A 26,076-nucleotide genomic window follows, 5' to 3' on the forward strand; every position below is an offset into this window, starting at 1 on the left:
ACTGGGCACTGAGGAATAATACGGTTCCTCAAGCTCTGTCAAAAAAAGAAAAAAAAATCTGTGGTACATGGCACACAATAAAAAAATCCAACCAAAACCCAAAGCAACCCATCATTAATGCTGGCAGTAGCAGTACTGAACAGACTAGTGGTGATATACACACTCCTACTGACACATAGCAAAATGTCACTGTGAGGCGTTAGACTGCCTCTAGGAAGTCATTGTGTCTGGATATGAGAAAATAGGTATAATGTATGGCATCACATAAAATATGGTGGAATTTTATCAGGCAAATAGACCTGCAAGCTTAAGCCACCATCACTCTGTTTATATACCGGCATGTTTGAAAAAATTCAAAATATCTCCTAATACTTTACAGTGTACATGGGACTGAGGTCATTAAGCTTCAGGAAAATATTCCAGGAAGTCTGTTAAACCTTCTGATGTTTTGTTCCTAACAATTATCTTTCACCGGAAGTTGTGGCTACTTTTCAATACCGCGATACTTTAATACTTCCAATTCCTATACCAGAATAGAACACTGGGAAATATGCTTTAGCACAACTAATACATACCACATATAGCACAACACTGGAATTCTGATAGATTTTAGTAACACAAACCCAAATTTTCTTTACTGAACGCTCAGGGTTTGAATTTTATGAGTTCTGGGCATGTTTTTTTTTACTGGAAAGCATTACGAGTTTTGACTGACAGGTACATTGTCGGAAGTTAAAGATTTGAAATGTTATTATTTTCTCTATTTGTTTAAGCAGAGATCGATATTTCTACTTGTTATATGAGTAATTGATGGAGCAGTTAATCTTATCACTTCTGTTCTTCTATCTTGTGAAGCAACATATAATTATGTCCTTGTGTCACTTGTGTTGATCCTGCTTGAGCCATTCAGAACAGCTTCTGCGTATGAAGAAAAACATCCATTTCCTTGGTAGGGCCTAGATTTGGAGGCATAATTAGCTGATGTGAAGTAACAAGCTGTCTGATGTGTTTTCATGGCTTTTTTATTACAACTCTAATACAAATATCTAATTTCCAGAAATAACCAGAAAGCCTTTGGTAATTTATAGTTGACTAAAACGGGCAAAGTCACCAAAATGTGAAGCATGATAAAACTAACAAATGACACGGTATTTAATACAATCTCATGCTATTAAAAGATTCTCTGTGTTGTGATTACTTCAGCTAATAGGCTGGTATGTGTTTTGTGGTACTTTTTATGCTCTTTTCTGTCTTTGTTACATTTAAATAATAAGCTGTTATCAAGTGGTGAAGTCACTCCATTTATATGCAAAATTAGTTTCTTTCACTTGGGTTTGTGGAGCAGGGACATGACTTTTATACAAAATAGAGAAAGAAGAATATACATGTATTTGAAACTTTAATCATTGTTCATAGTATTCCTTTAAGATTTTTCCTCATTTAATTCTTACTTTCAAGAATTAAATTCTGTTTTCTTCAAAAGCGTTCTGTGCAGTGTACCAGGAATGATAAAACACATCATGGACTCGTGATGCTTTGTGAGAAAATGTGCTCCAGTATGATTTTTGAAAGTGTTTTTTCGTGAACATGGGTGACCTACAGGACTCTGATATGTACAAATGTACACTGTTCTATTATTAATGTACTTATGACTTTCCCTCCCTCAAATTAGAAACCTTTTGAAGAAGCTGTTCTTCCCCTTGCACTATATCAGAAGAAAAAGAATGGGTGGGAAATAATATTCCAAACTTCCTGTACTACATTACAAGCCTATTCCATTTCGCTTATATCTGGACCTTGTTGACAATAGATTGGCCAAACTGAGTCAATGCACATGCAGATTTCTAGCTAGAAATATTTTGTCCACGTTACAAAAACCTTTTTATTTAATCTTAATTGTTGACTGGTTTCAGTGAGGAGGCAGTGAAGAAAGGCAAACGACACGTTTTCCGTTATTTGAGTACAAGTATGAATCAGCTATGGTAACTTTATTTTTTATAAACTTTATATATCTAGGCAAAACTCTATAGATCTAGGCAAAACTTTTAAAAATCAGCTTTTCTAAGATTCTGTTAAGCATCAGCTTTGCCGTGGCAGGCTTCAGTCAAGAGCATAGCTTGTTTTGATCGGGGCTGACAATTGTAATAAAATCTAAAATTAAGCATTCAATGCTGACACATAGCAGTCTGTGCAAATATTTAGCACTGCTCTATTGTTGAGATATGTAGGCACACTCACTTTGTGCTTAAGTTAATGCATTTGATTTCCAGAGCTATAATTCTAGCAAATATTGTAAACCTTGTAGAAGATGATACTGATCTCAGTGGGTTTTAAGTCAATTTAATAGAATGTTGACCAGATCTTCCACTTTTTAAATCTGGTTTGGTATACAGGTAAAACAACGTTTGAAGTGCAGAATCACCCTATGAGTTGTGCTTTAATGCTTACAATTAACGTTATTGTAACACTTATTTTTATAATTCTGTTTCATCCAATTCTGTGACTCTTTTTACTGAGTATTTTTTGTACAAGTAGTCCGGCTGAATTTTGTTAGTTGCTTTCTCCCAAGTCTAAACAGCTACGCTCCATCATTTCCACTGGATAATTTAGTTTTCAATCCCCTTTGCAGAATCACTTCAGTGTAGTGCTCCTGGCACAGAATTTTAGTGCTTTGAGAAGCAATGCATGTGTTTGCAATCTCTGCAGCACTTTGGGGATCTGTCAGGATGAGAGGTGCTATGCACTAGGAGGTGTTTTACCAGAACAGTTAGATGATTCCAGTGTTGCTTGGCTTTTTTAAAATAAAAGCAAAAAAATCCTTTACGTTTTTGTCTCTATAAACTTAAAGTAGTATTTTTCTTGTACATCAATAACACATGGTAGTTTTTACTGGTAAAAGAAATGTCTCTAAAATTGACATGATTTCACCTTTCCAGAGTTGGTATAACTCTGTAGTCGTGTATATGCTACTATTGAGTTAATGAAAGTTCAGTCCTCTTCCATTAGTATAGAGAGGATTAAGTTAAGTTTTGTTGCAGTTCTTGCACGTAATTTGCTGTATGTCTTTTTTTTTTTGAAAGTTACGTCAAATAATGTGAAGCAAATGCAGAAATCACAGTATAAAATTATTATTGTTATTACTCTCTTTAATTGCTTGCACTGTATCAACATATTGAAGCAAAGGTCATTTCACGCTGCAAACGTAGTAAGGAGAGAATCGCTCCTTAGGAGGATTGGAAGAACAACAGGTAATTAAAGACAGACTTGTGTCACAAGGAAATAATTATATGAAATTACTGACTTTGATTGAATTTTAAACATATATTTACTATATCTTTATTATAATATCCTTAGAGATAAATTCATGCCCTTAATATTGTAAGTTATGAATTAGAAAGGCTTGATCTTAGTCCTTTTAACTATAACCAGCTGGGATCAGACTCAGATGCTTTTGGTCTCCCGCTTAATAAATCACAAGAAATATTTTATCGAAATGCTTTTTACTTGCTTTTATATGCATTTATTTCTTGTCGTTAGTAGAGCAAAAAGGGTAGCTCACTTCCTTAGAGGGGCAGTTTTTCTCCAGCCACACGATGCTGCAGCTGCTATTGCCAACACCTTTTATGTATACGGCACCTTTCGCTTTGAGTGATTCCCAGTGTGTTTGTAGACTCTTATTATAAGCATTTTTTTCCTCTTGCTGCTGGAAGTCTATACCAGCAGGACAGCAAGTGGGGAGACGTTTATGGATAATCTTATTTTTCTGTTTTTTTCTCAATCTCTTGTTTTGATTTATTTTTTTTGTTAGCATAGAAGGACTATGTTTTTGGTTTACATTCTAATATACTGATCTTCAATATAACTGATCTTCAGGTGGTTTTATTCTGCCCTTGGAAAAGCCATGCTATCAAATCATGTTGTGTTAGGAGAGTCTTGTATTACATACTGCGATGTTTTATTCATACGGTGTGTTTAGGAAGGGTCAGTTAGCTCAGAAATGCGATTGCTTTCGTGCTGTTTGGGCCATACATAAATTACAAGAAAATTTCTTTCAACATATGCTATTAGTTCCGTGTTCGTGATACTGTTAAAGATTCCAGAGTTGAGATTAAGGTTTATAAATATGTATTCTTACGTATTTTATCCATATGTTACACGTGTCAACTTTGGACAAATGTGGTCCTTATAGCAGCCTTCCAGTACTTAAAGGGGTCCTGCAGGGAAGCTGGGGAAGGGCTTTTTATCAGGCAGTGCAGGGATAGGATGAGGTGGAATGGTTTTAAGCTGAAAGAGGGGAGGTTTAAACGAGATATTAGGAAGAAATTTTCTCCTGTGAGGGTGGGGGAACACTGGCCCAGGTTGCCCAAAGAAGCTGTAGATGCCCCATCCCTAGAAGTGTTGGATGGGGCTTTGAGCAATCTCATCCAGTGGGAGGTGCCCCTGCCCATGGCAGGGGGTTGGAACTGGATGACCTTTAAGGTCCCTTCCAACACAGACCATTCTATGATTTTGTGGTGATTAGGCTGTTAATTGGCAAGACATGTGCTAAGATACAGAAAACCTCTTTTATTTATGACATATTTTGTATATTAAACTCTCAACCGGTACCTTCAAGTTTGAATCTCATTTACTTTTAAGCTATCTCTAAGAAGAACAAAAAAAATCCATATGAAAGTGAGGAGCTACACTTCCAGTGGAAGAAAAACAGACTGTTTTTTATCCTAAGACTTCCATGGGGACTTTTTTACTGTGCTGTATAAACTTTTGCTTGAAGGAAATAGATTGACTAGGAAACATTTTGCTTCTGTGAAGTGTTCATAAGGATGAATGTAAAATTACCTAAACTATTTTCTTACTGTTTAACCAAGGAGGAAGAAAATAAGTTATTTGATTCTTAGCTAGATATGAATTACAATAAGTTTATTAGTTAAGGACCACATTAGTGTATGGATTTTCTGTTTTAACATGATCCTTCACAAGCCTTTCAGCAGCAGAAACAGAAGAGTGTCCACTTCCAAACAGCCTGATGGGATGTCAGAATAAACAAACACTAAAATAGGTTTCATACATGATTTCTTGCTGTAACTCCTGATTCTGTTTTGCATAGGCACGCTGATAATTTGCTGAGCAGGAATTCTGGTGGAAGTTCAGCTGTTTTTTTTCCTTTCGGCCTCAGAATAAGAACTTGTTACAAAAATCTGTGAGAGTAATTTCACAGGACGCTTGATGTGCTCTAAATATGTTGTGCTGAGGCAGAGAGAAACTGATGGAAATATAAAAGATTAAGTGATTGAAAAAGAAATGTTAAGGACAAGTAAAGTACTGGAATAATTTAAAGTCAAATACATGACTCCTGGCACCTGGAACTCGTCCGCTCAGGACTTTGATGCAACGAGTGCAACATTCCAGATAGCCTGGCTTTAACGAGAATTACAGAACATAAACAGATGATTTTTTTTAAGACTCAGGACTTTTTACAAAAGAACAAATGGCAATATATATAAAGCTTTTTTCCCTATAAATTTTGGGAACAGTGTTCTCACAAATCGAACTTTTGATTAAATGAGAAGTGTAAGTGTAGTTACTCTGAAGTGGGGGGTGCACGAAGGCAGCTGATTTCTGCTACTCTAGATGTCTTAATGTATATGAGTGGACTCTAGGCAGAATTGTATTTACTATAAATAAGTACTAGACAGTGCACCATTCAGCCGTGAGCAATATTCCTATCCTTGTTCACAAATGATTCTGTACTGGAAGTTATTAACTGACATTGAGGCAGTAAAGCAAAATGCATTATGTATGAAACAGGTGATCTCGACAATTGCTATTTCGAAGGATTTGGCGCAAGAGGCTAAAATCATATTTACTTTCATTTTTAAATGAATAAAAATGTGTTTTAAGTTGAAATACATCCAGTGATCACATACATGGTTTCAGGGAACTTCTTATTGTGATATTGCATTCTCTTGCCTGTGCTTCGTGGCTGACTTTTCTTTTATTTGCTTTAGCAGAGATTTAAGTTTCAGATTTGAGGCCTGAATGGATTTCCAAGGAACGAAACCAGAGCAATTTTCACGTGATTTGTAAAATATTTTCATGTGTACGAACACATGAATAAAATGCTAAAGAAAAGAGCTATGAATCATACCGTTAATAACTTAATTTTTTGTATCGTTTTTGAAAGTAATTGAATTTTAGTGAACATATATTTGAATTTGCAGAGCAAATTTGTGTTAGCTTTGGAGTTTTAACATTCATCAGCTTTATAGAGGGTTTGTGTGCGGTGGGACTTTGTCTTTTTCTCTCAATTTGTTCAGGTATCTCAGCGTTTCCTTCTAAGAAAATGGAAATAGCCATGGTTATCAGGGAGATCTTCCTTTTTTCCAAGTTTTCTGTTCTCAACCTTCAGCTTTTTCTGTAGCTGTGGTGCAAAACTGTTTATTTGGTAATAACAGGACTATCCATTTCTTAGTGTTACCGGGATATAAATAAATTTGATACTGCATATTCTTACAGTTTTCTGAAATAAGTTACAGAACCTCTTCAAAATATTTGGTGAATGGTTGCTAGATGCATCTTCCTAAAAATGGATTTTCGTTACTATCTTTGTAAAAAGGAGGTATCAGCCTTGCGGGGCCTTATTTGGAGCAATTAAAAGAAATTACTCTTTAGAACATTGACCAACGTAATTGAGTTCAGTTTGTTCATTCAGCACGGTCACTACCTGTTGTGTATTTATAATTCTGTTCTCTGTTCCTGGTACCTTGGTACAAGTTTTAATGAGCACACTTGCTATTAGCTGCAGATTAATATTAGGAATGTAGAATTCCCTTTCAGTAAGAATCTATCCATTTCTTGTTTTTCACATCTTGACTGCTTCTTCAGGTGGTTGCAGGAATCTATCTTTTGGTCATTAACTTTTTATTTCTTCTAGTGAAGAGTATTTCTTAGCACCTGTGATGGAAAACTGAAAAAAAAACCCCTCAAAACTACTGTTTCTAAAGCAGAGAAGACTGACTCATGAGAGTCAGTACCTGTAAGCAAGCTGTGGCTCACACTTACTTAATTCTTTTGTTGACTTAAATGGTTATGGGGTGATGTTTTCTCCTGGTGATAAGAATTTCCATTTTCATTTTGTTCATCTCTGGGAAAAAAATCAAATTAAAGAAACCTGATTGAAGTCAGTACCATCACACTAATAAAAAATAGATCAAAGAATAAATCAGTCCCTCAGTGGATTTAGAGTAAAATCATACGAGGGAATGAATTTAAAAGCTTGATAATATAACAAATCGTCTGTTTCTCTTTGAGGTGGGTCTTTTACTTTGAATACGATTGTGAAGTATGCGATGCAGGGAGTGGATCCTGTGCATAAATATCGATGGCTGCAAAATAGTTTGTGTTTGAAACTTTATAGAGTGGGAAAACGAGTTCAGGTTGGTTGTTATAATTTGTGTTTGGCCTTAAAAACGAGGGGGATTCCTGGCAGACTGGAGCTTTGTAGTATTTCTTATTATAATCCAAAAAAAAGTAAGAAATACCGGTCAAGTCTGTACTTATTTAAAAAACAATGTTAACTGCCATCCAAACCAGCTAATTCTTAAATGAAACATGGTATAGGTGGTGGCAAAGGATAGACATGGCTGTGTTCAGCTGTGTTAGTGACTTACAGCAAAAAAAAAACCCAACCAAAACACCCAACACTCACAATGTGTATTACCAGAAAAGAACCTACCCAACAGCCCAGCAGCTGAAATCTACAGGATAAAGTTGAAATCGGTATCAACATGATTCAGAAATTCAAAACCTCTGGTGTATAGCATAGAATGCTTAATTTTCAGTGACCAGTTTAGAGGGAACCTTTGTGAACTGGATTAGTTGTAAATAGGTCAGATTTTAGTTAAATAACATAATAATCATGCTGTTGACTGACAAATAGAGCCCATGTCGTGAGGATCTTTAGCTCTGAGAAGTACTGTTTCAACACAGGGATTTAAATACTCCTATTTAAGGAGTCCACAGCGGATTAGCAGTGAATGAAAAGCGTAATATATTGAAAAAGTGTGGTATACTAGCTAAATTTGTCCATGTAGTTAAAATAGGTTTAGGAATATAGAGCTAATAATGGGAGTGATATTTTCAGGATTTCTTCTCTATTATGATTTCAATACTTTGATATTCAATGTAATATTCCTAAATGTTTAAAATAGTCTGTGATACTTTTTTCCTAAAATTTGATATAGCAGTTACAAAATATTGCCGCCAAATTGGTTATTGCTGCTGTAAGTCAGGTCTGAACCTGAGTATCGAGAAATAGTGTTGTTTTTTCAGCTGAAGTGGATCCCTGTATTCTTTACTGCATTTACTCCTCTTCTGTGATCCTCTTAAATAAGAAATAGCAGTTGAGCCCTGTAATAAGCTACAAGGATTCTGATCCGGGTGGGACCAGGTAGATCCTTGTCTATGAACAGATTTAGACTATACCTTCGTGTCATACTCCATTAGGTAGTTAAAGTTTTTATATTCCATCTACTTTTCAAGGTATGATTTGACAGCTGCTAAATGAAGAGAATAATGAACAATGATAATATTTAAATTGTGCCATTACTATTTAATATATTGGACAAAAAGTATTTCAGTGCAGAGGTACTCAGGTGAAAGAGAGCAAATCTCAGATTGTTGGGCTTTTTTCCCCTCCTTTCCTCCATCCTGTCCATCTGGGCTATTTGCTTTACCAGGTACAGAATTCAGTAGTACAGACACTGATGCATTAATTTGAAAGATGGGAAAAGATAGACTTCGTAAGCTTGATGTTGCTTTCTGTTGAAAAATTTTATTTGTTGTAATTTGTTTTTCTTCCATTTAAAAAGTGTTAGTGTTGAAGCTCAGGAAAGGTCCTTTAGAGTTGGACTACTCTCTTTAGCTTTCTGTAGGGTTATTTTTTGGCCTCTGACCTCTGGTCATCAGTAGAGCCTGTGTCCACACACTGTACTGTTACTGCCTTTCTTCCCAGTTCCTTTCTTTTTTCCTTTTTTTTATTTTTATCTTGTCTGTCTCTCGTAGTTCATCTTAACTTCTTCCACCATCTGTTCCCATTCACATGCTCTCATTTGATGATTTCTCGTGATGTCCTGTTTTGACTGACTGCGGTTTCTGTTCGTGTTGCTTCAGCCTTTCCATTCGCTTTTGGATTTGTATTTATATTGGTTTCCCATTTTGTGGTATGTATTTATGTTATGTAGACAAATATGAGAGACCCATTAAATATTGCATGTCATTAGAAATACTCTGATTTTCTAAATGTCTTTCAGGATGATGCTTGGATGCTAGAAAGCACCTCATGCTGTATTTCTTTGCATTGCTGTTGCCATAGCATTCCTATCAGTGCTATGGCACAAATGACAGGCGACATACAGCTATGACTATATAAATAGGATACTTTAAGAACAACACTTTCCCCATGGCATAAGGTGTTCCACTGTATATCTAAGCAGAAAAGTTAAGACACGTTGGGTTTTTTCGACCTTAAAGGTCTACAGCTCTGGAACAGTGTTTAAATGTTCAAAACAGTTCCTGGAAGTGTTTAGAAAGACAGGTGAAGACCATTTAAAAATACTGTATTCTGCAGACACTCAGTAATTGTAAGTCATTGTTGTTTGCTTTTCTGCTTCGAGACCAAAGAGTTTTCTGTTAAAACTCATAATGCTACCTATTGTGTGTGTATACCCTTTAGTAGTTCAGAAAAACCTTACAGCAATAAAAGATGTTACAAGAAGTCATGTTAACATTTATCTAACATGGTTTATAACAATGGTGTTCTATTATTTCCATGTTTTAATGTTTTTTCTTTAATGTGGCACGGAAATATTTTTAATGGAATGGTTCAAACTTCATTTCATCTGAAAAAGGTAAATGAAAATGTGCATAATAATGAAATACTAAGAAGTTGTGCCCTCCAGGTTTCCTGACTCCTTGAGTCCTGCTGCTATTATTGTGTAATCCCTAGAAACTCCATTGCGGTTATAACTGGGGTTATAGAAATTCTTATCAGTTATTTTTAATATAAGTTATCTACTGGTACTATCACAACTTTCAGAATTGATTTGGGAAAGTTTTTCACGGACTCTTTAGACGGTTCGATTTGTGTACTCATCCTCAAATTGCTTTGTAAAACATGACAGATGAAGCACAAACTTCTATTTTGAGTGTGACTAAAATTCCCTGTATCCTCAAGACTAAAGAGAGAGAGGAGTATTATGGCATTAATAAACTTATTATTGATCAAAAGACTTTTTTATAGCGTAAGGTTCTTTATTTGGAAACTGTATATACATAACTATGCAATATTTTTATGTTATTATCATTTATAGGAAATCCTTACATTGATACTGTAACAAAAGAATTTGGGATAGGGACTGGAATTTGATTTGTATTTAACTTGGATTGTTTTTTTGTTTATTTCCTCCCCTCAGAAATGAACTGTAAGTTTCAAATATTACTCTGTAACTGTAAGTTTCAAATATTACTCTGTAACTGTAAATTTCAAATATTACTCTGTAAACACCAGAATAGGAACGTTTCCCCTCCTGTTTTGTTTTTTCAGTTTAACTTGTAGTAGAGAAGAAAAAGTGGCACCACAATGATTTCCGGCTTACACTGAATGTGCTACCATTCTGAAATTTTATTTTGAGGGCCACATTTAAATATCAGCTCTTCATTGTTACCCATACATTTTTAGAGGCGTTTTGCATGAAAACAATGTAAATGTATTTATTTTAATAGCAATGGGTAGAAAAAATACTTTCCTGAAATAAGAGCTTTATGCAGGTTGAATGCACATTGACAATTATTTCAATGGGGTGGAGATTATTTACAGAAATGTAAGACAATTAATAAATAAAATCATAGTAGTGAAACTAATATACTTGTACAGTATCGCCACAGTTCTTTCATTAAGCTCATGCTGTTATCATAGTATTACCATTAATGATAATCAGAATCTGTTGATGACTTCCTTATTTACATATTTAGAGTTTAATATTGTAATGGACTTATAAAATGCCTGTTGATGGCAGACTGATTCATGCCTGCTTGGTGTTGTGTCGTGCCTTCCATTGAGTTATTGAAGTCCTGCAAATAAGTCAGTGAGGGATTAAAATACCGCAGGTAATGCGGTAACTGTGCCCCGTGAACTGCACGTCCAGTTCTCACCCGTGTCAGCAGTCTCCTTCAAGTCAACTGAATAACTCCAGTGATCAATGCCTTTTTTCGTAAGTAAAGACTTGCAGGATTGGATTTGTATTTCTGGTTACTCCTTTTGTGTAATCACAAAGCCAGAAAATGCTTCACAGGTCTTTCAGAGGTGGAAAGATACACCTTGCAAATCTAGTTGGAATGTTCTTGATCTGTTAGTTGCTCGCAGTCAAGAGGAGATTGGAGAGTTTGAATGGAATAGCAATATTAAGTGTTCCTAATGTGTTTCACTCCAAAGTCTGGTGTTTTAATATAAATTACTCTAAAAGTGGCACTGTTGAAAGACAGTAACGGGTGAAGACAATTACTGGCTTCGGTAATTTTTACAACCACTGCAGCTTGATCTGCAGGAGTAAATCGATCTATTCTGTGACAGGGAGAATAAAATCAGAAAAAGCAGGAAAAATGACGTTGCACAGTTAAAAGAATGTAGGTGGGTCAGTTATATTTGAAACAGATGCTGAGCTGGTAGGAGCTAAAACTTCATTATCTAAAAAACCATTTAGGTCTACCATCAACGTTACAGAAGTGCTATCCCAGATTATCCTAAATTCTGGAAAGGCACAATTTTGCAAAGATTGGTTAAAGCAGCATATTCTGTACGTGGAGTTCAATAGTTTGATTTAGTTCTCAGCTCTAGGTACACAGATACCCAACTGTGTGTACACATAACTCATCCCATTCTACTTCCATCTTTCTTGAGGCTGTTAATAATCTTGAGAATATATTGTTATTCAGAAGCTAGGTTGAAAAGTACAAAAAACTTCTTCAGCCCAGAACAAATCTATATCTCACTTTAAAGGTATTTGTATATCAGAGTACTTGGCTCATATAGGAGCAGACGTCACCAGATTTGGAATTTCTTAGGGTTCACATCAAAAACTTTTTCTATTTTGCTGTTCTTCGTCTGTGTTGGAATTTGTCCACTGCTCTTTTGGATTTAGACACGCGACCTAGAATTCAATGAACTAAATTCTAGTATTTATGCCTACTTCGAAAGATCAGATCAGATCTCTTCACCTTAAAGAGAGGGACCGCTGTACTGATGTCCCTGTGTTAGACAGATTTCCACCTATTGTTGGCTGAAGTTCACCAGACTCCGTCTAGAGGACATTTTCTTGACCATTTAAGTTCCTGAGGTTAAAAATAATCAAATTGCTTTGCTGTTAAGGAATAATACATAATTTTCGTCAGTGCAGAAGTTGGGGTGAGATTAAGACCAGTGTTCTTGGTTTCCCGTCTCTTTGCAAAAGATCTGGTTCTCAGCAGATGGTTTCTTGCAAACTTCTTACCTATCTTTTTCTTTGGAAACAAAAAATTGAGGACAGTGTGGCTGAGTGCTCAAAGGAAGAGATTTTCTTAAGGAGCAAAGGAAAATCTCATGATGGACATAGAGATTTTTGTGTTTATTTGTTCATTCACTCTGATCTGTTTCTAAGAGTCTTAACTCAGTGTTTAGTAAACAGTTCTAAGTAAAATATTGTGCAAGATATTTTACCTGTTTTATGAGGGATTGTTAAGTCAAATATCACTTTACTAATAGGGTTTTGAAACAGTTCAGGTTATTTGCTGTGGGAAGGGTACTCCTTTCACAGCTCCATCACTATTAAGAAGACAATATTCTGCAAATATTTAAGAAATTCTCTTTCTTTTCTTGTTTTCCAGCTGCTCCTGGTGTTCTACATGAATACTCATTAGTCCTTCTGGAGATGGACTTGCTGTCTGGAACCTACCTCTTGGCAGTCTTATTAGCCTGTATTGTATTTCAATCTGGCGCACAGGAGAAGAATTATACCGTGCGGGAAGAACTGCCTGAAAATGTCCTCATTGGCAATTTGCTCAAGGATCTTAACCTAACACTGGACCCAGATGTGCCCCTTTCCTCACCGCTACAGTTCAAGCTTGTGTATAAGACTGGGGATGTACCATTAGTACGGGTGGAGGAGAACACTGGTGAGATATTCACAACTGCAAACCGCATAGACCGAGAGAAGCTCTGCTCTGGCATCTTCAGCGAGAATCGCTGCTTTTATGAGGTGGAGGTTGCTGTTTTGCCTGATGAAGTTTTCAGACTAGTCAAGATCAGATTCCTAATAGAGGATATAAATGATAATGCCCCCCTCTTCCCCTCAACAGTTATTAACATCTCTATTCCTGAAAACACAGCAATTAATTCTCGCTATTCTGTCCCATCTGCCATTGATCCAGACATTGGTGTGAATGGTATTCAACACTATGAACTCCTTAAGGTGGGTTTTTTTCCTTCTTCTGTGTTACTGTTTGTCTTCCCATGACTGTTGCCCATCCTCATCAACCCATTAGAAATATGAAGCTGTGTACCACAGTAAGAGTAGTGGTGTGCCACGACAGGGATGCACTGCAGATACCTGGTTTGAAATGCTAGTCTCTACGCGGGAGTGCGTTCTAGTGCATTGTATCTTCACTTTGTGGAAAGCTGTTTGATATGCATGTGTCTGTGTAACATTATGATGAAACGCACATATCCTCATAAACTCTCCTCGAGCACTCAAAGTGTTTGTACACTTTGGCTAACAGTTGTCATAGACCATTAAATATGTGTTTTTATTGCCACCAACGTGGCAGTGCCAAGTCCAACAGTATTTTGTATTGTGTTTGTCTCCCTCCTGCATGACTGCTGGATTTGAGCAGTAGAGCTTAGCCTAGGAGCTGATGTGATGCTTATCTCCATGCTGGTAGGCTGTTCCAGAGTGAAAAAGAGTTCAGTTATCAAAGCAGCTTTGTAGTGTTTGGGTGGGTGTAATGCTTGGGCAGGAGAAAGTCCAAGATAGGCATGAATGCAAGGATAGCAGTGCCAGTGGCCTTAGAAGAGCAGATATTTCATATTCTTCCTTCTTTTACCCTTTCTAGGAAGCGTCAGGAGTACTTCAATTAGGTAACAAAAGAATAACATACAAACATGCGGTGTGTAAGAATGTTTGGTTGATAAATGAAGAATAACTTAAATAATTTGAATTTACTAAGCAGAGAGTTTAGAAAAGAACTTGGTCTAAAACTGGTGGTTATGTGAGAAGCTGAAAATGTCTTCACTTTCCTTGCAAGAGGGAAGCGTTCGGTAGCTTTGGCTGCTCAACAGCCAGTCTGACACCCTCATTACTGGCTATAGGGGCCAATGTATTGCCTGAGTGACTTGATAACTAACATTCACTGATATCAGTAAGTAGTAGCAATTTAATAAAAATAAGATGCTGTCTTATTTTAGCTCTTTTAAATTGCTTGCAACCTGAAGTAGTTGTGACAGTGTGGGTATGAACTAGTGACAAAGGCATAAAAATCTTTCAGAAAATTGCATCCCACTGGGTAGTTCTGGTTATCTACCTAAAAAAACCCCTAACTACCCACGTATGTCTGTCTTCTCTCAGTGTAGCCTAGGAATTTAAAACTTTTGAAGAACTTACTGTAAATGTTGACGTCTTTATAGTAGGCATTTTAAAACTTCTAAATTCCTAGGTTGTACTGGGAGCAGGCAGCTCTGTATGTGTGGTTTGTCTTTTTTTTTTTAGATAGCTATCCAGAAGTGTCTGATGGGATGCAGTCTGCTTTATTTTAAATGAGAATCTGGGGAATGAATAACAGCATATTAAATAAATAACAATAGGAGTAGAAAACAATAAAAAAGTCAGAACTACAGACAAAAAGTGGCAAACTAATGCATGCTCTGAATAGTGAAATGTTAGTTAATGTATCTGAGAGAAATGTGCTGTTATTCTAGGAAAAGGGGAAAAAAAAAAAAGAGGAAAATGGCAAAATTCGGAGTCCCTAGGATTGAGTGCACAACCACAACAGCAGTCTTGTTTTCTAAGTTTATTTTTGGACTGTGTGTTCAGAAACAGAATGTAACAGATCAGCAGAATGATAGCGTATTTGTATCACACCAGTGGGAGCTCATCAAAAATACAAGCTACAGCTCTGTCCTGAAAGCAGCGTAGGGCATAAGGCATTGTCTAAAGAGCTAATGTGAGATGAGGTGGTCTGCCAAAGAGCCAGGTGTGCAAACAGCTTTTTAAAAATATGGGTTTTGGATTAGGGGGCTAAAAAGGGTAAATATGAAGAAATATCTCTGAAAAAAAAGTCTTTTGCCACAAAAGGGAAAGGTAGATGTTGTGGATGAACCCACACTGGTATGGACTGAAAGTTCTGAATTCTTCTGCTACATTTGCAGCAACTGAAATTATTTGTAAATCACAGCCCTGAAGACAGATCTTCTAAATAGATTAACTGCATTTTTCTCTTGCATACCTGTTGGTCAGGTACTTTTTGGCCTTTAAATAAACCAGTGATTTACATACCTTGGAAAGTATCCGTAAAACCAAGAAGAAGTTTATGACAGCCAGGCAGTGTTAGTTTTAACACTGTTAATACCAAAACTGATCATATAAAAACAGGGATGAAAAAGCAGTAGGAATGAAGGAGTCTGGTGAGCAGGCAGGGAATGTAGCAGGTACAGAGATCCTTCTGTCCCTGGGGAAGAACAGGGAAATGAAAAAGGAAAGGAAGAGTGGTGGTGCCTGAGAATTCTTTCTTGGTAGCACTTAAATACCAGGAGAGAGGGTAAGAAGTGCACAAGGGTAACGATGCTTGCCGTTCCTCCCAAAACACTCTTCTGGCATGTTATCCTGTGCTGTTTCTGGGGTTATGCTCTGTCTTCTGGCTCCTGGTCTGAGTTGACCTTTTCCTTCCTTTTATAATCAGCGTACAGAAAAGTGAGGAAACGCCAGCACGTGAACCTGTCTTGCCTTCTGACCAGGAGGAGTATAGCGGGGCTGATAGAACAGTGTTGTGAGGAGTTTTGGGAAGCGCCAGATATGAAGATGATGGGCAGGGCAACATGCTTGGAGGATGGCAGAGGAGTGGGAGATGATAAGATATGCAAGTCACTCCTGAGAAGCCCAAAGGCTGATGGTTTTGTATGTGTGCAGCAACAGTGTGAAATGTGTTGGTCTACATTTGAGAGAAAGTAATAGCAAATTGACAAGCTGTGCGAAGAAGAGAAATTCCTCAGTTCCATTGCACTCCTTACAAAAAGTTTAACTAAAATGTGGCTGTTGTCTGTGTGTAGCCAGGCCTATTTTGCTAGAAGAAAAAGAGATTTTTGCCTTAACAATTTCTAGAAAAGAGTAAACTTCTCACTGCAAAATAGTTTATAGGTTTAAAACACATTTTCAGCAGCTCTTTTCAGCCTTTGTTCTCATTGGGAAGGTAATTTTCATGTGTTACAGCATTTCCTCACTTTGTTATGCTTAATTTAGTGCCCCTCTCAAAGTATCGAAAAGGGGTTGCATATAGTTGTTGTATTCAATTTCTTTTGCAAAATAGATAATTAACAATAAAGTCTTTTAACTATATGAAGCATGTTCACATTACTTTAATCTTCTGCCTGTTTCTAAAAATCTTTCTAAAACAGAAGAAAAAACGTAATTAAAAAAAAAGAGGCATTCTTGTGTTTTGGGTTCAGAATTACTTGGAAGTTTTGTAGCATGTGATTTAATATATTTAATGTAAGAGAGTGCTTTAGCTACACCCAAACAAGCATTTGGGTAATTTTTGCCTGCCTGCATTTTCTCAACATGTACCTCGATAGAAAATAACTTGATATGGAACCGACTGATGGTACTGCAACTTTGAAATTTTTCAGACAGTGAATCACAGACACCTGGAATGCAGGAGCTCTAAAAAGAACTCTAAAAATAACCTCTGTAGTGAAGGAGTTGCAACAATTTGCAGATACCTCCCACCCGGCCAATGTGGCAGCACCAGTAACTGACCAAGAGTTGCTCTGCTTAAAGTTTACAAATATTGAATTATTTAAAAGCACCGATGTTTTAACTTTACATGAGGTTCTTTTTTACTTTTCCCCGTAGAAAGAAACAGTCACGCAAGGCATCTTGCTGTTACCCAAAGAAATTGCTGTGCGTAGCATTGTGAAAGATTGTGTACTGAGATGCCCAAAGCTCATGATGGATAGGATGACATTAAGGATTTGAGTGGCAAGTGGTGAACAGTGTTTACCATGAACAAGGCTAGGAAGGAGATATGATTTAAAAATAAAAGAACATTTAGAATGAGAAATAGCTGCAAGTCCAGACTGTGCAGAAAAATAGCGTAACACCGATAGTAGGAAGTGATAGAAGGGGCAGGTAAGACAGATAATGAAGCAGTTCAGGGAAGGAAATGGTCAGATGGAAAAAGAATAGTTTTGTCCTAGTTAAAGTATAAATTGAGAGTGAAGAAGAGAGATGGGCATTCATAAACAGAAGTACTATGTTAAAACAGCAGGATGCAAGAGTAAATTTTAAATTGAAATGTTAATAAGCAGTGATTTCTGATTAAGGATAAATCTACATATATACTGATGTTCTGGTTTAACCCTGGTAGGCAGCTAAGCTTACAGGTCTTTGTTGAGCTCCTCAGGGCATTCATATTGCTTATATACTGACGTAAAATGTACATTGTGTCTGGCAGTACCACCGCAGTGTTAAAAATACTTACATGCTGTTGTTGATTACACTGTTTCAGTACGCTTGTATTTGAGTTCAAGGCAAGCTAATATTTAGTATAACCTGATTAATGCAGTTAGCATTTACAGGTGTCACAGGCCTCTGCTTTGATTATGAAGATTTTAGTGTGAAGCAGTTCTTTGTTCTCTCGGATGTTAAAAAAAAAAGGGAGCTGTTTCAGAGCAGGTTTTGATTAGAATTCCAGCTTGGAGCAGTGCATAGTTCCAAACGGATTCATGTAAGCATATGTTTTAAATTAAATTCCTTTTATTGATTACTTAGCATTTCTTGTCACCTAGGTGTGCCATACACACTAGATATTCCATAGGTGCAACAATACCCGGTTAGCAGTGGACTTTGGCAGAGTGAAAGCATAACTCTAACAGAGCAGAGTGTTTTTTTCTGTGAGCTAATCCTGTGCGCTAATAGGTTGTTGCTCTAATCTGTTGCAGTTTGGGGGGAAATTAAATTGATATTACTGCTATAGTTTCATTACTCTTACCTATTACAGCAATTTTCCCGTATTTACTTATCATCAGAAGCAGCTGGTGCATTCCTTCTAGAATAATATAATAATCTTTTTGTAGCTGTCAGTTCATACCTCTATAATCTGACAAAATAGATTCTCACTCAGTCTCACAACACGTCAGTCTTGCCTCTGATGAGGAGAGTTACCTCTTGCTACTGTAAATCATCTCCTGTGATGTCTTTCAATAGAAGCTTTCCCCTTCTTTCTGATGCAGTTTACAATTCCATGACCCATGGAAGATGGAGATCACAAATCTTCATCAGATTTCAAGCCTGCTGTTGCAGCTCGGTTATTTCTGAGCCTCATGGTAGTTCTGCATCAAGTAACTAATGTCACTGTGAAATGGGAGGAGATGCGGCTTATGTAAAAAAGAAAGGTAGTTAAATCAAAATTATAGAGTGAGACGAGATTTGTAGTTAAATCAGAACCAGGAAGTCACATTAATGAAATCATTATTGATAATCATATCGTAAGCAATGATACAAATTTGATAGTCAAATTCACCAGCAGGACAGAAGCACAAACAGAACTTTTGTACAGCTTGTTTGTGCTTTAGTGTTACAGCGATACTAACTGAGTGGGGCAGTAGATAGGGAAGAAAGGAAGGATGCACTGGACATCCACAGGTGTTTGCTAGCTCACCTTCACTGTCCCAGGCATCAGCTGCTTAAACCTCTGATTTCTGTCCGTTTTTGTGCTTTCATTCCTTTAAGTGGAAGCTGAAGCAGCAACCCTCACTTGTACTCTCAAATCATGTTTGAATGAGGGAGCATCCCACTGCTAATCATACTGGAATTAATGTGGGTGATTCTTCTATGTAGGCTTCAGCAGCATGAGAGGACAATGAAGTGATATATTGGCCCTGTAAATAGGTCACAGAAAGCCTGGGGTGGTTGTTATCAACATCTGCTTTCTGTGAAACAAAATGCTGAGATAGAGCTTTTTATACATGTAAATATACATTTATTAATATTGTCAGGTCCTACTGAATGTTGCAGTCAGACACTAATGAGATTAGGTAAATTTCAACTTCATTTCTTTCCCGTTATAAAAAAATATTTGTAAATTTGTTGTAAGCCACTGATACCAAAGTACTTTTGCACTTTTTAATTTCTTTCTTATTAGCAACCCTTTCTATTAATTGTGTAAGAGACATATGGCTGAATTATAAAAGATTTTTATTAAAGATCCCAGGAATTTTCATTTTAGAGACTTAGATAGGCTCAGGAAAATACATAATTCAGATAGGAAACTTCCTGACTTCCTGATAAGTCAATGACAATAACTTTTCAGTATTTCTTTCTTGTCTTTGGGGAAAGGCTTATCAATCAGTGATATTTCAGAATTGACACTAAAGCAAAAATCAGTTGCAGGCACATTGATGTCCCAGATAACAGCAGTGCTTGGGTATTTCACCTAAAACTGAGAAATAATGATTTTGTTACATCCTAGATTTGTCAGTGCTTATATGAAAAGTGAAAATAAGATGCATGCTGAACATTTGAGGGTTGGATTTTTTTTTCCTTCCGTTTTTCTTTAGACTGAGATTTGGAGTTTCTTCTTGAATGGGAAGGTGGCTTCTTTTTATTTCTTCACAATCCTTTAGATGAATTAGACTGGGGATTTCATTCAGCATAACTTTGCAGGACAGGTTACCTTCCATCCTCATTGTAATAGCTCATATAGATTGTGTTTCATCTATTTGCATAACAGTACCATGGCTTCTTTTTCATTTTATGTGGAAGCGTAGGTGGGGAAGGTAATAGATTTAGGGTGCTCAAAAATAGATTTAGGAATTATTTTGCTCTGGAGTTGCACTCCAGTCAAGCTCTAAGGTCATCCTCTTATGCCTGTAATTGAATAAATATGGAGAGTTGGACATGCTGTCTCTCCAAGGTAACTTTTAGCTGCCCTTCAGAAGATGGAGGTTTTCTAGGACAGACAGACTGTCTTTTGAATGATGCTGAGTATTTTTTTTTTCGAAAGTCCACAGTGGCAGCGGGCAATGGGTCAGGACCAAAACACCATGTCCTTTCTCTGTTACTGTTGGAATTTCAGTGTGTTTGTTTAACGTTATAACATAACTTCAGTTTTTTTCACATGGATGAAACCTCTCCTAGTCTTATCCAGACATGGATGATTACTATCGGAGGCAACAAGAATTTCAGCAGTCCCTTGAAAACGTACAAATACTTCTTGCTGATATGGCCAGCTTCACAAACAGATGTTGTTTGTAGAACTTAGTTCTTTAATATACCTTTGTAGAGGCTGGAAGTGCCATTGCAGATTTCTGTTACATCTTGATGCACCTACCTTCCAAGTAATTTAGGATTTTTTTATTCTGTTGGTTTAATTCTAATGATGAAGCAGTGGTGTGCTGCACAGCAGGCCTGGATTTGAAAGTCCTTCAGCTACAGGGCGGTTCAGGTGTTTACTAAAAGGCTTTTTACTAAAAGGTTTTTACTAAAAGGCTCAGTTCTTTTGAAAGATGGAGCCTCACAGAGTCTAAGACTACTCACAAATATGTAACGCTTTTCATCAATCATATGGTTTAGTTAACGTTGTCCTTAAGACCATTGTGTAGTTTCAGATGCTGACTCTGTAAAGCTCTTTTTGGCTAAAGAGCTTTTTTGTTCCAGAAACGTGAGGTTTCAAGTTGACACAACAGTTTTAGTTGTGTCCTTTACTCTAGAAATCAGTTCTTGAAAAGAAAATATATTTTCAGAAGCTAATGGTTTTCCTTTCACTCAGGCTTTTGTCTGATAAGTACAATTAGGCCTAATAATAGCTTTGTTTCTAAACTCGTTTTATGCAGCATTGCTCTCCCCATGCATTTCTGGCTTGTTCTTACATGTACACCAGCCTAACCTACCTTGCACAACTTTTGCCCCAGGACCTTCCCATAAATAAACCTGGATTGAGCTCATCCAATGAAGATTTAGGTGTGCACAGCAAGTATTTGATAAATGTTTAAAGAAGAGATTAAATGACTTAGGACATGATATCTTTAGGTGACCCCTTCTGTTGTTCTTGACAGAAGAGGGGAAAAATCTGTTAGTAAGTGGTAAGACTTCTTAATATTGAGTAAATCCTAATATCAAAGATAAGCAGAATTTTCTTGTTACCAGTTTCCTTATGATGTAAAAGATACATTAATGTAATGAGGAATAGCTCAAATGGAATGGAATAGAGAGTTTAACCAGCTTTCAGTTCAAGTACAAAATAATTGGATTCCTAGCATAATTTCTGTTGTCTAGGTCAGGTAGTTTGGGGTTCATGGGTAGCATAACGTGAGCTGAAATTAGCCATAAAATGAGATACAGAAACTTGAGGGATGCTTATGAGTGCTAGGTGACATCCTAAAATCTTGAAAAGCTCTCCTGCAAATATTTGAAAGAGACAAATAACTTTCATTTTGATCTTATTTTCTGTTATAGGAGAACATCAAAGGTGGATTGAGGGAGAAATTATAAATATTTGTAGCTAGAATTCTTATATCTCACATTTGTCACTATCCTTGGACTTCTAATGAAATATATTTATTTCTCACTGTTTTCCAACTACTTAGCTTCAGTAACATAAGGAATTAAAAACAACAAACAAAACAACTATTCACTTCACATAACAACCTTATCTCAAAATCTTCTTACATCGTAAGACTGTTTTAATTGTTTTATGATGTAGATCAACATCCACCTTCTTACAAAGCCCCTCCCATTTATCTATTTTTCTTACTATCTGAAACATCAATATATATAATCCCAATAAGAAGATTTTGTAGTAGAATAAAAATACTGCACAGTACTAATCTCTCTGGAGAGATCTGGACAAATAAGTGGTCATCTGTGAACATTGTTTTGAAAAAGTCACTGGGTCTTATTTTCAAAGGGGAAAATACTGATTCGCGTTCTTACAGCTGTGAATTAGTGTCTCTACATTGACAAAACTCTGCTCCTGACTGGTGGTAGTGAGTCAAGAGTCAAGGTAATTGCTTCTTCTTGGTTGATACAAGGCTCCTTTAGGGTGGTTTATGGCATTATTACTGTAAAACTGTCAGGTTCCATTATCCTGATATAGCTTTGGGGGATTGACTGAAGACTGGAGGAGAAAGTCTTGCTTCCAGGCATGGTAAGTTCAGTGCGTTAGGGTGAGGGACAAGTTGGTGTATCTTTTTGCGTTCAAGGCTCTGATTTTCACACTAGCTGTCACGAAACAATAATATATAACTTAGCATGACTCTGTGTGGGAAGGATGATAGACTCAAGCTGGAAGGCACAAATCTGTCAAATGGAGATCTTCACATCATCTATCTTATATGAATATTATCTGTTGCTGATGTCCAGACAGATCAGTATGCTAGATAGCACAGATGTGGTGATGCTTTCTGACCATAATAGACTAAGGATTTGTTTACATAGTCCTCTTGAAACCACGTGTATAGACAACACTTATAAATTAGTATTTTCCCAAACTATATTGAGTGAAACCTTTCCTTTTATTTATATGGAAAGAAAGAGCCAATTGTACAACCTGTAACACTCTCCACAGTAAAGCACAATAAAAGCAGTAACAAAACCCCCGTGCGCCTCAAAGTTACAGTTTGGTTTGCATATATGCATGATTTTGGAAGTGCAACTATGCAATGCCACGAAAAGTTATAAAGTATGTTGTATTTTTAAGCAGCGACGCTGAAGTATCCTCATGTGAACACTGAATTTTTATGTTTACTGTACATTGACATTGTAATGTACCTCTGAGGAAAATTTACAGAAAAATACAGAAATAGATGTTCAAAATCGGTTAACTCGTATTTCACGCTCAGCTGGGTTTTCCAAACTTGTCTTAATTTTGTCTTTTTTTGAATACTTTAAAAATCTTTATAGATTGCCAAAATTTCTAATTTAGTAATTGCCAAAATTTCATTTTTTTTTACACCTGTATCAAGTACAGATGCAAAACGTGTGTCAGAAATAGTGTTTTCCATACAGCATTGTATGTTACAAGTTTTAAAGTAAGCTCAGTCATTAACTGAACTCGCTGAAGTTTTTGAAGGTTTCATGTAAGAAACAGTGTACTGCAAACTTCTTTTTGCCCTTTTCTTCGATGCTGGTGATGTTACCTGGAGAACGGGAATATTTTAATGTGCTTGTTTGTTTTGGAATATATGTTTCAAGCTCTTTGTAGGAAAGACACAAATCAGTACTAATATCTCCAAATAAGTCTGGCTTGAGAGAATTTCAGACTCGTGAGGGTTTATGAAACGTGTAAACATAGTGAAAAAATCGTTTTAAAAGTGCTGAAGGATCACTGAAGATGACATTTCTTTCTTTTTCTCCTACCAGTTAATTGCAAAAATTATTGGCTGAACATTTTATAAGTGCAGACAAATAATAAAATACTCCAGGAAGATCTTTCTGAAAGATCTCTCTTGAAACTGAATCCATGGTTGAGTTTTCTTGGCCACTTGATCAAGATGGCACTTGATTTCAATAGAAGCTGCCTTGAGTCTTTAACTTTTCCTTGTGGTATGCTTGCCATAAAATCTTCTCCACTTTCAGAGGGTAAGATGCTATTATTGTTATTTGATTTTACTCTCTCTATTTTCTCCTTTCTACAAGATGCAAGCAGGAAGGCAACAGTTTTAATCAGGTATTGATACAGAGTATGGCTGTTGCAGCAGCACATAGATTTCTTGTAAGTACATCACTACTTGGAAAATTAATTCGAGTTAGGATAGCAGAAGTGTGCACTATGTCTCAACATATTTCACACTTTTCCTATGAGCTCTATATGTAAATGAAAAATTCTAATTGAAATTTTATTTTTTAAGGCTGTCATCAGCTTTTCTTATGACAATCTAACGCTGAAATCCAGTCTTTGAAAAATCAATACTTTCACAGTCTGAAATGAAATAAATTATCAGTGCTTTTGAGGAGTAAAGGCGCTTAGAAATCATGAAAGCAGCTCCTCATCATTGTTTGACTTACATATACTGTTAGTAAAATCAGAACAATTTTGAAAACTGAGTGCAGTAATGAATCCCAAATTTGCCACTGAAGTACTCAAGTAAAGAGCACAACATCACTGCGTGCTTTCCTAATCTATTAAGGCGCCCTTGATGCCTTAAAGTGTAATGAAATGTGCGAGGATGGAGAACAGTGAGAAGTTCAGCCGATCTCTGCTAAGTTTTCATAACTTGATGATTTTCAGACAACTCCCAAGAATTTCCGGGGCCTCAGATTTCATCACAGATTCCCATTTTCCATTGTTTTTATATTTCCCTAACCTATTTGTCGGTCCAACAAGGAAGCAGTGTGCTCACTTGTAATTGTGGAGCTTTGCCGCAATAAGTTGTTTGCAGTGTTTCAAAATGGCAGCAGATTGATGTTGTGCTGCTGTGGGTTGTTGGTGTTTTTTGGTGGCAAGTGTGGGGTTCCCCATGCAGTCACATTTGCTGTTTCATAGAACCATAGAATCACCAGGTTCGAAAAGACCTCTGAGATCATCAAGTCCAACCATTCCTGCCTGCCACTAAGCCGTATCATTAAGTACCTCATACCCGTCTTTTAAACACCTCCAGGAATAGTGACATCAACCACCTCCCTGGGCAGCCTCTGCTGGTGCCTCATGACCCTTTTGGTGACATTTTTTTTCCAATGTCTGATTTGACCCTCCCCTGGCGCAGCTGGAGGCCATTGCCTCTTGTCCACCTGTCACTTGGGAGAAGAGACCAGCACCCGCCTTGCTCCAACCTCCTTTCTGGTAGTTGTAGGCAGCGATGAGGTCTCTGCTCAGCCTTCTCCTCTCCAGGTTAAATAAATTTCATCAATGTCTGTCTGTCTTTCCTGCTGCAGTTACTCGTTGATACTTACACAAGCGGTTCTTGGAGTCGTATTTATAGCAGTTTCATCGGTAGCCGTTTGCGTGGGTTTTTTGGAGGTACGGGATGCAGCTGGCAGGACACACCTTCTGCAGCCACCCAGCGAGAGGTGTATAAGCCTGTTCTTGACTCTCTGAGGAGCCACCTGATGGATTTGCGTATCTCTGCCCTGTGCTGTTGAAAATTCATCTGTTCTACCTGTTCGGCATAAATCAGGGCCTCCCAAAATACTTGGGAATCAAATATACCCTCCGTGTTTCTGACTGTTATCTTCCCTCAAATCTGACAGGAGACAGTGCTAACAAATTGCTTCTTCTGGGAACTTTATCTCGGATGCAGTAGAAGAAATAATTGTGGCATAGGCATTCTCTCTCTCTCTCTCTCTCTATATATATATATATATACACATATATATTTAGCAATGCTATATGTGGGACACCTTTTATTCTGGCAGGTTGCTAATAGTGCACTTAGGATAAATTATACTGCGCCCGTAATCTTTACTACTGTCTCAAAATCTACACTATTTTAAAGTCTTCATATTTTGTATGTCACAGAGGAAGGAAGCACGAGCATTTTCAAAATACCCTCAGAGTTTACCACCGTTGTGCTAGTACGTTATTTTTATATGTTCAGTGTCAGTATCTGTGAATAAAGATGTTTCTCTTTGGCCCCTATTTTAACTTTAAAGAGTGTCTCGACAGATGTTTTTGAATTTCAGACCATTTATTTATTAATTACATTAGTGAAACTAACTCAATTTTTCTATTTGATACAGTAGTCATTGTCGCTGTGGTCAACGAGACATTTTCTTATTTAGAAAGTTTATTTTATCACTAAATAAGATTAATTTATCACTAAATAAGAATTTTATTACT

At 36.8% G+C, this 26,076-nt stretch overlaps 1 protein-coding gene across 6 annotated transcripts in view; it reads left to right on the forward strand.

Annotated features, from left to right (window-relative positions):
* PCDH11X (protocadherin 11 X-linked) overlaps positions 1–26,076 on the forward strand; it is a 470,689-nt gene that overhangs the window by 36,054 nt on the left and 408,559 nt on the right. For all 6 annotated transcript variants that reach the window (XM_054075388.1, XM_054075390.1, XM_054075392.1 and 3 more), the window contains exon 2: positions 12,919–13,502. In XM_054075388.1, coding sequence (XP_053931363.1) covers positions 12,963–13,502 — 540 coding nt within the window. In that variant the 5' untranslated portion in view covers positions 12,919–12,962. The remainder of the gene's footprint in view (positions 1–12,918; positions 13,503–26,076) is intronic.

This window comes from Cuculus canorus, chromosome 10, assembly GCF_017976375.1.
Source record: "Cuculus canorus isolate bCucCan1 chromosome 10, bCucCan1.pri, whole genome shotgun sequence".
Classification (NCBI taxonomy): Eukaryota; Metazoa; Chordata; class Aves; order Cuculiformes; family Cuculidae; genus Cuculus; species Cuculus canorus.